Genomic DNA, 14152 nt, shown 5'->3' on the forward strand with positions numbered 1-14152 from the left:
CCCATGCAAACTTTTATACGCAGCCTGGTTGTAGCTAGATACTTTCAACATTTTTAGCTAACCCTAACCTTTTCCTAATCTTAACCTAATTATCCCAACCTACCACGTTAATTCTCCTAACCTGCTACGAAAAGTCACTTCTTATAGTCACAACCGGAAGATATTCCCTGAGAAGTCTTTGTTTCCACTAATGCGATACAGGCGCTCTGCGTGTGAGTAGCCTAGCAACTGCTCGTTTTGGCTGCTGCTCAGCGCTCACGAGACAGTTGCCTGTACACAACTGATAACAACCAAATGAGAACCCGCAGGAGTCCTCTTCCCGCTTGTAGCAAAATTCTTCCTTAAGAAATTGTTCTTTGCTAAGAAGCTATTTTTAACCATTTTAACAATTTAAAAAAGAACACTAAGGCACTAATTATTCTATATTGAGATAAAAATTGTCCCTTTAACAACTCCAATGCAATTGCGTGTGGCACACTGCTCATGAGGTGTCCTAAATACAGTATCTGTCGCCTAGATGGGGCTCTTATGACTAAAGAGGCTAAATGTATAGCTTTTATTTTTACCCATAAGGATAGGTGTAAAGTCTTTATTCTCAGCACTTACAACCGATTTCTACTCTGAGGCACTTTGTGGATACGACCCCAGTTTTAATGCCCTGTTTTATTGTTTTTATTTTTGCACTGTACTGTAGACACAGGCCATCTGGTTGGTTGAAGAGGTGTAGGCAAACCTTTTGGCTGGAGCGTATCCGTTTTAAACTACCTGTTGCAGTTGACAATTCTCCTCGTCCTTACAATCTGAGGGGCCTGGTCCTGTGGTTCTTCTATCATTTTGTGTTTTCTGACCTTCTCAGCCTCAACCGAATGTAAACGTTTATTTTGTGTAGAGATTTGTGATTTATAATTCATGTTGGGCATTCAGGATCTATGTTTGGGTTGTGTGCTTGACTTTCATGTCCTGGTTGCCTTGTGTCCCTCACTCGCTCTCTCCTCTCACAGTGTGTGCTGTACCTCTGGTCACTCAAGATCAATCACCCGACCACACTCTTCCTCCTGCGAGGGAACCATGAGTGCCGGCACCTCACAGAGTACTTCACCTTCAAACAGGAATGTAAGTATACTGTCACTGCAGCATGATATGTCACACCAATGAGGGCAAGCCTAATGTGATGCAACACCATAGGGTACTACTTAGAGATCAAAGGCCCTCTGCAACCTAGAGAAGCAGACTTGGCCCTACTCTGCAAACAGACATGAAGTACATACTTGAAGGGGACATTCTTCCCCCTAGCTCTGTGGCTTATTGATGTTCTTATTATAGTACAGTATTATTTGTGGCTGGTGAGCTTAGCAACCGTTCAGTGACAGACAGAGACAAACCAAGAGATAAACAGACATTCAGACAGAGAGACGGAGTCATTCACAGAGACAGACAGACACACGCAGGCACACAGGCACAAAGAGACAGACCCCTCCCTGCCTGTGCCTGGTGGCTGTCTCCGTGATTGAACAGCCTCCCTCTACTCTGACACATCAGGATCAGGAAGCCTGTCTGCCACAGTTCCCAATAGGAACATCTCATTGTTCAGGTGTCTTTATCCATCGTGCATAGAGACCATGTCTCCTCTTCACGGTGCAGCCAGACGGCGAGCTGCTGAGGCATGGAGAGCAGCCAGCCATGCAGATGACGTTATTCAGACCGTTACACACAATGAAAGAGAGCTGCCACACCCACAAGGTGTGTGTGTTTGTGCACGAGTATGGGTATGTGTGAGTGAACACTTATCGCTGTGCATTCAAGTGGCGGCACAGGTGTTAGGCATTAGTATGCAAACCTCATCAAAGAAACAAACCTTGCGTTGGCGGACAGGACAGGAGAGGCAGCAACAACATTGGCAAACAGCATTTGAATGGGAAGAACCTATTGGAAAGAAAGATGCTTCAGTCTAATTAGTTTATAATGAATGCATTCATTAGCATGCATTTAAACTAATTGACAAGCGCTGGGCTGACAGAGGCAGTTAGCCTTAAGCAGCAGATGGCTCCACTGATAAGTGTTGCTCTTTTCTTCAGGATGAAAGTCAACATACTGTAAAAATAGACTGCTCCCCTCCTGCTTTAGATTTAGGTGGTGTTCCAGGTCGTCGTTTAGCAGTCACGCTGCACAGCCGAAGATTTCTAGATCATGTTAATGTGGTTTCTGGGATGTTTCTCCAGGTGTTGTGAGATCGAATCATCTGAAAAAATCTGACCTCGAACACCCCCGGAGAGAGTGGGTGTGCCTGTATGTTTCTCAGGCATTTTGAGAAGTGACAGGTCTAAGACACTCTGCGCGTTCTAAATGGCACCCTATTCCTTATGTAGTGCACTGCTTCTGACCCGAGCCCTACGGGTGCCATTTGGGACACAGGCTGCGCCTAACCGTTGAGCCCAGTCAGTCCGTGTCTGTCTGTTGTTACTAAAGCCTGGTCTTGTAACGGCAGCCCTGGTCCACCCCCATCTGTCAGGACCTTATTATTTCTCCTCTCCGGATGTCCTTCTTACGCTGCCAGGAGTTCATGTAACTGACAGTTTATCTCTGGGTCCTTTATGCACCTTGGGGAGATACATGACTTTTTCACTTGATCGGCTACATCTGTAGATTAAATTAGCTTGGCTATTGTCTAGCCATAGTATTTCAAAGAGACTTGCTGTTTGACTGTTGTTGTTTTGGTTGGTTCTTCAGCCTTTGGGTTTGTGCAAGGCTATTGCAAGACTGATAAATGAACTTCTGTGTTGCTAGAAAGGCCTCTGAACATGTTAACCATATCAGGAAGCATGAGTTCCATGCTAACTGACTTCAAAGCCTGAAGGCCAAATGAAGGGACTGCGGTGCAGTGTCGTGCTCTCTCCCTTCCCTACCTTGGAATCGTTTGAATGCTAGCTACTCTCTCTCACCCCAGGGACTCGCAGATTATCTCGCTTTCCTTGAGCTCTCAGTGAGAATGGCCCCTGTCCAGCACTAAGCATTTTATGCGGAACAAAAATATAAACACAACCTGTAGTGTTCGTTTCATGAGCTGAAATAAAATACATTTTAGATACACACAAAAAGCTTATCTCTGAAATGTTGCGCACAACTTTGTTTACATCCCTGTTAGTGAGCATTTCTCCTTTGCCAAGATAATCCATCCACCTGACAGTTGTGGCATATCAAGAAGCTGATTAAACAGCATGATCATTTCACAGGTGCACCTTGTGCTGGGGACAATAGGCCACTCTAAAATGTGCAGTTTGATCACACAGCACAATGCCACAGATGTCTCAAGTTTTGAGGGAGCATGCAATTGGCATGCTGACTGCAGGAATCTCCACCAAAGATTTTGCTGTGGGTGGAAACAAGTGTTTTAACTCGCCAGTTGTCACATTCGCTGAGGTTTCCGATCTTTGGCAGTTTGACGATAAGGCCTTTTCTCCAGTCTTGTGGCTCCCAGATCTTGCTAAAGAGATCAGTCAGCACCTTGGTAACCGTGTTGTCATCAGCTTTAAGTAGCTCAGCCTGCTGAGAGAATCCCTGGTGCTTTGCCACTCTTCATAGCCTTGATGGCTTCTTGGACCTCTGCTTCAACTGGTGGGTCGGTGTCTATACCATCAATCTCATCCGAGGGTGGTGGGTCTGCTGGATCATTAGGCTTTGGCCAGTTGAGGACCTCTCCATCTTGCAGTTTGTTCCTCTTTGGTTGTTAACATTTTACCTGGTCTTTGACTGGCATTGTGTGGTTGCTAGCTTGGCCACGGAGATGTCTTGTGATCTTATATACAGTGCTTAGTTCTCCTCTTGCTGCAGCTTGTTCTGCCTTACAGGCCAATTCCTGGACAAAGGCTCTCTTATCCCTTCAAGCACTCATTTTACGTCTTTGTCCATGGTCTTGTATTCTTGCTGTGCTCGCACAATCAGCCTGGGGGATTTTGCGCTCAGCAGATTTTTGCCCAGCCTTCTCATCTATACGGAATAAAAATATAAACGCAACAATTTCTATGATTTTACTGAGTTACAGTTCATATAGGGAAATCAATTTAAAGAAATTCATTAGGTCCTAACTATGGATTTCACACGACTGGGCAGGGGTGCAGCCATGGGTGGGAGCCCGGCACAGCCAATCAGAATAAATTTTTCTCCACAAAAGGGCTTTATTACAGACAGAAATACTCCTCAGTTTCATCGGCTGTCCGGGTGACTGGTCTCAGACGATCCCACAGGTCAAGAAAGCCGAATGTGAAGGTCCTGGGCTGGCGTGGTTACACGTGGTCTGCGGTTGTGAGGCGGGTTGGACCAAATTCTCTAAAATGACGTTGGAGGCGACTTTTGGTAAAGAAATTAACATTCAATTCTCTGGCAACCGCTCTTGTGGACATTCCTGCAGTCAGCATGCCAATCTGTGGCATTGTGTTGTGTGACAAAACTGCACATTTTGGAGTGGCCTTTTATTGTCCTTAGCACAAGGTGCAATTATCATGTTGTTTATTCAGTTTATTGATATGCCACACCTGTCAGGTGGATGGGTTATCTTGTCTTTTGAAGTTTCAAACATGGTGCGGACGTTCCATGCTATAAGGCGGGCTGTGGTTTTGGGCCCAAGAAAAGTTATCGCGCTCCTGATTTCTCAGGAGCGCGATAACTTGAAAGACAAGTTACACTCAATCTGATAGGAGTTGTCTATTAGGCCTGAAGTAAAACAAGCTTAAGCAATCACCTAGGAGAACACAACATCCCCTGCGGAGTAGCTAGTAACTGTGGAGTTAGTGGTTGAAAACATATAGGTTACCAAAGCAACAACACCCTCTGAAAACCCAGGCTACAGTGCCTTGCGAAAGTATTCGGCCCCCTTGAACTTTGTGACCTTTTGCAACATTTCAGGCTTCAAACATAAAGATATAAAACTGTATTTTTTTGTGAAGAATCAACAACAAGTGGGACACAATCATGAAGTGGACGACATTTATTGGATATTTCAAACTTTTTTAACAAATCAAAAACTGAAAAATTGGGCGTGCAAAATTATTCAGCCCCTTTACTTTCAGTGCAGCAAACTCTCTCCAGAAGTTCAGTGAGGATCTCTGAATGATCCAATGTTGACCTAAATGACTAATGATGATAAATACAATCCACCTGTGTGTAATCAAGTCTCCGTATAAATGCACCTGCACTATGATAGTCTCAGAGGTCCGTTAAAAGCGCTGAGAGCATCATGAAGAACAAGGAACACACCAGGCAGGTCCGATATACTGTTGTGAAGAAGTTTAAAGCCGGATTTGGATACAAAAATATTTTTTCCCAAGCTTTAAACATCCCAAGGAGCACTGTGCAAGCGATAATATTGAAATGGAAGGAGTATCAGACCACTGCAAATCTACCAAGACCTGGCCGTCCCTCTAAACTTTCAGCTCATACAAGGAGAAGACTGATCAGAGATGCAGCCAAGAGGCCCATGATCACTCTGGATGAACTGCAGAGATCTACAGCTGAGGTGGGAGACTCTGTCCATAGGACAACAATCAGTCGTATATTGCACAAATCTGGCCTTTATGGAAGAGTGGCAAGAAGAAAGCCATTTCTTAAAGATATCCATAAAAAGTGTTGTTTAAAGTTTGCCCCAAGCCACCTGGGAGACACACCAAACATGTGGAAGAAGGTGCTCTGGTCAGATGAAACCAAAATTGAACTTTTTGGCAACAATGCAAAACGTTATGTTTGGCGTAAAAGCAACACAGCTGAACACACCATCCCCACTGTCAAACATGGTGGTGGCAGCATCATGGTTTGGGCCTGCTTTTCTTCAGCAGGGACAGGGAAGATGGTTAAAATTGATGGGAAGATGGATGGAGCCAAATACAGGACCATTCTGGAAGAACCTGATGGAGTCTGCAAAAGACCTGAGACTGGGACGGAGATTTGTCTTCCAACAAGACAATGATCCAAAACATAAAGCAAAATCTACAATGGAATGGTTCAAAAATAAACATATCCAGGTGTTAGAATGGCCAAGTCAAAGTCCAGACCTGAATCCAATCGAGAATCTGTGGAAAGAACTGAAAACTGCTGTTCACAAATGCTCTCCATCCAACCTCACTGAGCTCGAGCTGTTTTGCAAGGAGGAATGGGAAACAATTTCAGTCTCTCGATGTGCAAAACTGATAGAGACATACCCCAAGCGACTTACAGCTGTAATCGCAGCAAAAGGTGGCGCTACAAAGTATTAACTTAAGGGGGCTGAATAATTTTGCACGCCCAATTTTTCAGTTTTTGATTTGTTAAAAAAGTTTGAAATATCCAATAAATGTCGTTCCACTTCATGATTGTGTCCCACTTGTTGTTGATTCTTCACAAAAAAATACAGTTTTATATCTTTATGTTTGAAGCCTGAAATGTGGCAAAAGGTCGCAAAGTTCAAGGGGGCCAAATACTTTTGCAAGGCACTGTATAGCTAATTGAGATGATTCCCTAGCAGTTATTTTGGCATACATTGTTTTTCTGGATCAAAAAGTGGCTTAGGTCGTGAGTGGGGGCAATGTTCAGCCCCAATTATTGAGGCCCCCCATCTTGGCTGAAGAGCATTTCTGTGTTTTAAAGCAAACTTTTTGCAATTTTACACATTTTTGCCATGGAGCTGAGAGAAAATGTTGCAGTTTTAAAGCAATTTTTTTTCTGCAATTCAATACTTAAACATTATAACAAAATAAATACTCCTGAATTCAGGCTCACTGGTTTGAGTTTGTGTGTCAAGAATGGTCCACTAGCCAAAGGGCATCCAGCCAACTTGACACATCTGTGGAAAGCATTGGAGTCGGGGCCAAGCATCCCCGTGGAACGCTTTCGACACCTTAGAGTCCATGCTCGACGAATTGAGGCTGTTCTTAAGGCAAAAAAATGATAATATTAGGAAGGTGTTCCTAATGTTTTGTACACTGTATCTAGGTCCATTATCTTTTCTACGTACTTTATATATGATTTTAGTCATAAAGTTTACACTGAAATTGTTTTCCAATCCCGAAAATGTATTAAAAAAATATATATATATATTTACACTTTCATTAATGCAGAAAAAACCTGGCATGTAGTGAAGCTTAGTTTGACCTTGGTTACAATTGAAGTGGTACTGCCTCATTTAATCAAGAGTTTAGCAAGCGCAAGCAGATGTGCTCTGAAAGCGATAGTGAACCATATCTTATGTGAATCCCCTGTTCCATGTTTAGGTAAGATCAAGTACTCAGAGCGCGTGTACGATGCCTGCATGGAAGCCTTTGACTGCCTGCCGCTCGCTGCTCTCCTCAACCAACAGTTCCTGTGTGTACATGGTGGGCTCTCACCAGAAATCAACTGCCTAGACGACATTAGGAAAGTAAGTCCGTGTTTGACTACAAACTAAGTTTGGATGAATTTAAACTCAGCAAAAAAAGAAATGGCCCTTTTTCAGGACCCTGTCTTTCAAAGATAATTCGGAAAAATCCAAATAACTTCATAGATCTTCATTGTAAACGGTTTAAACACTGTTTCCCATGCTTGTTCAATGAACCATACACCATTAATGAACATGCACCTGTGGAACGTCGTTAAGACACTAGCAGCTTACAGACGGTAGGAAATTAAGGTAACCGTTATGAAAACTTAGGACACTGAAGAGGCCTTTCTACTGACTCTGAAAAACGCCAAATGAAAGTTGCCCAGGGTCCCTGTTCATCTGCGTGAACGTGCCTTAGACTGCAGATGTGGCCAGGGCAATAAATTGCAATGTCCGTACTGTGAGACGCCTAAGACGGCGCTACAGAGAGACAGGACGGACAGCTGATCATCCTCGTAGTGGCAGGCCACGTGTAACAACACCTACACAGGATCGGTACATCCGAACATCACACCTGTGGGACAGGTACAGGATGGCAACAACAATTGCCCGAGTTACACCAGGAATGCACAATCCTTCCATCAGTGCTCAGACTGTCTGCAATAGGCTCAGAGAGACTGGACTGAGGGCTTGCAGGCCCTCAAATAAAAGTGCTCTTCACAGACGAGTCACGGTTTTGTCTCACCAGGCGTGATGGTCGGATTCGTGTTTATTGTCGAAGGAATGAGCGTTACACCATGGCCTGTACTCTGGAGTGGGGTCGATTTGGAGGTGGAGGAGGGTCCGTCATGGTCTAGGGCGGTGTGTCACAGCATCATCGGACTGAGCTTATCATTGCAGGCAATCACAACGCTGTGCGTTACAGGGAAGACATCCTCCTCTCTCATGTGGTACCCTTCCTGCAGGCTCATCCTGACATGACCCTCCAGCATGACAATGCCACCAGCCATACTGCTCTTTCTGTGCGTGATTTCCTGCAAGACAGGAATGTCAGTGTTCTGCCATGGCCAGCGAAGAGCCTGGATCTCAATCCCATTGAGCACGTCTGGGACCTGTTGGATCGGAGGGCTAGGGCCATTCCCCCCAGAAATGTCCAGGAACTTGCAGGTGCCTTGGTGGAAGAGTGGGGTAACATGTCACAGCAAGAACTGGCAAATTTGGTGCAGTCCATGAGGAGGAGATGCACTGCAGTACTTAATACAGCTTGTGGCCACACCAGATACGGACTGTTACTGTTGATTTTGACCCCCCCCACCCCACCTTTGTTCAGGGACACATTATTCCATGTATGTTAGTCACATGTCTGTGGAACTTGTTCAGTTTATGTCTGTTGTTGAATCTTATGTTCATACAAATATTTACACATGTTAAGTTTGCTGAAAATAAACACAGTTGACAGTGAGAGGACGTTTCTTTATTTGCTGAGTTTAGTGGATAAAAAAAATCTGTGATCAATCAACTTTCTTTGACTCATGGTGCTGTGCGTGTGTGTCTGCGCTCCACAGTTAGACAGGTTTAAGGAGCCTCCAGCATTCGGCCCTATGTGTGACCTGATCTGGGCTGACCCAGGAGAGGACTACGGCAGTGAGAAGACAGCAGAACACTTCAACCACAACTCTGTTCGAGGCTGCTCCTACTTTTTCAGGTGTGCTACCTGCTCTATATCAAGGTTCAGCTACATAAGAAACTTATATGGCCAATAATACTGGCCATAAGTTGAAAATAATACAGTTTGCTACTTGAAGAGCTACTGGTGACACACCAGGGATATATCTGTGTTTTAGTTAGTTGAAGTATAGGCCACTGCACTGTCCAGTTTGGGAGTGTACTGTAAGGTATTGACCCTAGGAAGCGCCAGTCCATTGCCTCCCTAGCAGTACTAGCATTCAGAAAATTTTTCCACATTTTATGTTACAGCCTTATTCTAAAATTGATTAAAAAAATTCTAATTAATCTACGCACAATACCCATAATGACAAAGCAAAAACTGTTTTTTAGATTTTTTTTCAATGTATTAAAAATAAAAAACTGATATCACATTTACGTATGTATTCAGACCCTTTACTCAGTACTTTGTTGAAGCACCTTTGGCAACGATTACAGCCTCGAGTCTTCTTGGGTATGACGCTACAAGCTTGTCACACCTGTATTTGTAGAATTTCTCCCATTCATCTCTGCAGATCCTCTCTGTCAGGTTGGATGGTGAGCGTCACTCCACAGCTATTTTCAGGTCTCTCCAGAGATGTTCGATCGGGTTCAAGTCCGCGCTCTGGCTGGGCCACTCAAGGACATTCAGAGACTTGTTCCGAAGCCACTCCTGCGTTGTCTTGACTGTGTGCTTAGGGTTGTTGTTCTGTTGGAAGGTAAACCTTCCCCCCAGTCTGAGGTCCTGAGTGCTCTGGAACAGGTTTTCATCAAGGTTCTCTCTGTACTTTGCCTTGTTCATCTTTCCCTTGATCCTGATTAGTCTCCCAGTCCCTGTCGCTGTAAAACATCCCCACAGCATGACGCTGCCAACACCATGCTTCACCGTAGGGATGGTATTGGTCAGGTGATGAGCGGTGCCTGGTTTCCTCCAGACATGACGCTTGGTTTCATCAGACCAAATAATCTTGTTTTCCACGGTCTGAGTCATGTCGGTGCCTTCTGGCAAACTCCAAGTCCGCTGTCCTGTGCCTTTTACTGAGGAGTGGCTTCCGTCTGGCCACTCTACCATAAAGGCCTGATTGGTGGAGTGCTGCAGAGATGGTTGTCCTTCTGGAAGGAGCTCTGAACCATAGGGTTCTTGTTCACCTCACCGACCAAGGCTCTTCTTCCCCAATTGCTCAGTTTAGCCTGGCGTCCAGCTCTAGGAAGAGTTGACGGTTCCAAGCTTCTTCAATTTAAGAATGATTGAGGCCTCTATGTTCTTGGGGACCTTCAATGCTGCAGAAATGTTTTTGTGACATTCCCCAGATCTGTGCCTCGACACAATCCTGTCTCTGAGGTCTACAGACAATTCCTTCCACCTCATGGCTTGGTTTTTGCTTTGATGAGCACAGTCTGTCAAGTGTGGGACCTTATATAGACAGGTGTGTGCCTTTCCAAATCTTGTCCAATCAATTGAATCTATCACAGGTGGACTCCAATCAAGTTGTAGAAACATCTCAAGGATGATCATTGGAAACAGGATGCACCTAAACTCAATTTCGAGTCTCATAGCAAGTTTCTGAATACTTATGTAAAGAAGGTATTTCAGTTTTTTAAACCTTTTTGGTTTGTCATTATGCGGTATTGTGTGTAGATTGATGAGGGGAAAAATAGTATTTAATCCATTTTAGAATAAGGCTGTAATGTAACAAAAGTGAATGAGTCTGAACACTTTCCGAATGCACTGTATATCTCTTTCTGCTGTTGATGGGTTTTTGCCATGCTAACTAAATGCAGGTGTCCGGCTAATTACCCGAGCAGTCTTTTATGAGAGGTGGAATAGGCTGGTGGGGTCATTGTAGAAACCCAAGTAAAAGCCGGTCAGCCACATAGATGGTGTGCTTCCCAAATGGCACCTTATTGCTTATATAGTGCACTACCTTCGGCTATGGCCCATAGAGCTCTGATCAAGGAAGTACACTGTTTAGGGAATAGGGTGCCATTTGGGATTCACACCAGGTCTGCTCTCCTGTGGCTGTGGCCTACTGGCTGCCTCTGGAGCAGCTATACGAGTCCATAAATACCACAGCCCTCCTTGGCACTGTTCTGCTCTGGCCTCAGTGGTTCAATTAAACCCTCCCTACCTCCCAGGCCAGAGGGCAAGATACTGACAGGAATTCCTAATGTATTTCCAAAAGTAAAGAACAGCCAGAAAATGCTTCTAATGGCCACACGCTGTTCCTCAAAGAATTTCAGTCATATCTCACACTACATGGCTGCCAAGACTGACTGTGCGGTCCAGCTTTAACCTCACTCCACTGGCTGTTCTAATTGGCTGTTTTTCCTCTCTCTCTTGCCTTGCAGTTACCCGGCAGTATGTGACTTTTTGATAAATAATAACTTGCTGTCGGTAATTAGAGCACACGAAGCACAGGATGCAGGGTAAGTTTCACTGTTTACAGAGTAATACATTTAACCGTAAAACGGATTTTTATTTAAAGTGAGGCGAAAAAATAAAATAATAATATAAACATTTTATAAGTTGTACCCCTTGTAATAATATTAAACAATCTTAGGACAACACCTCAAGAGATTTTAGCCTTTTGGTATGGCAGTGACTGGAGGGGCAGGGAATAGAACATGGGATGCTGCTGTGAAATGCAAAGACCCTACACATCGCACCAATTGGGTAAATCTACTTGGTGGGAATTCTAAAGTAGCTCATATAGCGAGCATTGCTACAGTGCCCTTTCCGAACGGAAGGCACGCCCCGCGCTTTGAATACTCGGCACCCTAGTACGTCCTGGCCGTGTGTTCCGATACCCTCACGGCCGTCTTCCCACCTCTGCACCAATTTAGCAAACGCCGTGGCAGGGAATCAAAACCGGGTCACTGGTGTGAAAGGCCAGAGGGTAAACCCTCTTGGTGGGAATTGTAACGCTGCTCATATAGCGAGGATCATGATAGTATAATGGTTTTGAAATGACAGATCCACTACATCCACTAACCCAGTTTTAGTCACAGATGCATAGATCTACCATTTTTAATAATTGATGTGCTGCTGATAGCAGTCTACTAAACTAATTAGACTTATTCTTACTATACTGAACTGCTTCAGTTTGTGCTTGAACTATTTAGCTTGAGTTCTACACGTCTCCCACTACCATACAAATAAGACGGCTGAAGCAAGCGCACACCTTTTCTTCAGCGAATGTAGTTATTCTGTAGTGGTTCCCCTAACCACGCAGGTAGCCTAGTGGTTAGAGGGTTGGGCCAGTAACTGAAATGTTGATAGATCGAATCCCTGCGCTGACGAGGTAAAAATCTGTCGTTCTGCCCCTGAACAAGGCAGTTAACCCACTGTTCCTAGGCCGTCATTGTAAATACGAATTTGTTCTTAACTGACTTGCCTAGGTAAAGGTTAAATAAAAAATAATTGAACTGCCTCCTAGCAAGAGACCATTGTGTGACTATTAGCAGAAATAAAGGCTATTGCTCACCCGATTTGATACCAAGCATCATATCATTCTGCAAGGTAGGCCTACATTTAATTGCCGTGTTTTTTTTTAAAGGTAACCTTTAGAATTGACTGTTTTGGCATGCTTTTCCATATTGCAGATTTTATAGGGCCCTATATATACTGTATCTTACCTAAGAAGTGTTTACCTCAGGCTGACTTCTGGAATCTATTGGTGCAATGTTCCATAAATGTCCAAATCAACTTAAAGTATCTACAAAATACGTTTTTTTGCAGCGACAACAATCTGTAAGGCTACAGCTAACATGTTTTCCTTTTACCGTTTGCGATTCACAAATGATTTGATTCACCTTGATTGAACAGAACCCTAACTATTACAATGGCAAAGCGAATCATTTGATTTCTCAAAAATAATTGTTTAAAATAATCGATTCATATTAATTAAATGAATCGCTCTATATGTGTATGTGTGTGTGTGTGTGTGTGTGTGTGTGTGTGTGTGTGTGTGTGTGTATTTGTATGGGCTTACAAAAAAAAATGTTGCTCTCTCTTCACCATTTTATTTCTCAAACTAAGGTAATTTTGTCTCTCTTCCCAGGTATCGGATGTACAGAAAAAGCCAGACTACAGGCTTTCCTTCATTAATTACAATCTTCTCAGCACCAAATTACCTAGATGTATACAACAACAAAGGTGTGTGTACTCTTTAGATCAAGACTGTGATGGGTTATATGCATAGTGTAGCACGTGCCTTTGTGCTGTTGTAAAGAGCCATTTTCTGTTTACCATCAAGCGTCACGTTCGAGTGAGGCGCGTGTCCCTCCATCAAAAATCTTTGTAACAGGATAGCTAACGTTGATGTCAGGACCTTGACAAACGTCCAGTGAGTGAGTGAAGACAATGAAAACATGCAAGACTGGTGGCTATAGCTATGTTCAACAAGTATACTATTCTTCTGGCTTTATCTAGCTCTGTTTGTGATGTTTTACTTTGCGTTGCTGGCTTGCTATGTAATCAACCCTTTTGACGACGATAACCATCTGATTACGTGTTTGTTGACTTGCACGAGCTGAATTTGAAGTTGCATGTGATCGTATCCTCCTTCCATGTAAACAAACTTTCTGACACACACGTGTGGGCAACTATTCATGACCGGGCCGGGAAATGGGTCTATAGCTGTTGTCTTCTGGCTGGCGTACAGCCACGGGGGTCAGGTTTCACAAATCTGGGATTTTGATTCCCGTCCCTCTGACCTTTCTGCCCCTCCAGGTCCACTTGGGCTGTCCCCAAAATATGACAACAATTGGCTAGTAGTGTTTGTCAGTGAAACATTTAGTCTTGTTAGTCAGAATGGCTAACTTGATCATTCTTTTGTTCTTTACATCTCACTCCAACTTCCAGCTGCTGTATTAAAGTATGAGAACAATGTGATGAACATTCGGCAGTTCAACTGCTCCCCCCACCCCTACTGGCTGCCCAACTTCATGGACGTCTTCACCTGGTCTCTGCCCTTTGTCGGAGAGAAAGGTATGTATGTGCTCCCTGTCCATATCAGTGTTTTTGTCAGAGTTAAGAATGTGCCAGTAGAATTCCAGGAATGAGCATTGGAAAATTCTAGCATGAGAGGGGTGTGTTTTGGTGCTAAAAATGCAACTACAAAAAAA

The 14152-nt window shown here is 43.9% G+C and overlaps 1 protein-coding gene across 9 annotated transcripts in view; it reads left to right on the top strand.

The window, feature by feature from the left end:
* The window catches only part of ppp3cca (protein phosphatase 3, catalytic subunit, gamma isozyme, a), an 80924-nt gene that overhangs the window by 53198 nt on the left and 13574 nt on the right, over positions 1–14152 (top strand). For 8 of the 9 annotated variants that reach the window (XM_021606375.3, XM_021606377.3, XM_021606378.3 and 5 more), the window contains exons 4-9: positions 1002–1113; positions 7236–7381; positions 8887–9026; positions 11375–11452; positions 13087–13181; positions 13890–14015. In XM_021606375.3, coding sequence (XP_021462050.1) covers positions 1002–1113; positions 7236–7381; positions 8887–9026; positions 11375–11452; positions 13087–13181; positions 13890–14015 — 697 coding nt within the window. Of the gene's footprint in view, positions 1–1001; positions 1114–7235; positions 7382–8886; positions 9027–11374; positions 11453–13086; positions 13376–13889; positions 14016–14152 lie in introns of all 9 variants that reach the window. The other variant, XR_016496651.1, reaches the window with a different exon arrangement.

This window comes from Oncorhynchus mykiss, chromosome 6, assembly GCF_057628025.1.
Source record: "Oncorhynchus mykiss isolate SJ-2025 chromosome 6, ASM5762802v1, whole genome shotgun sequence".
Classification (NCBI taxonomy): Eukaryota; Metazoa; Chordata; class Actinopteri; order Salmoniformes; family Salmonidae; genus Oncorhynchus; species Oncorhynchus mykiss.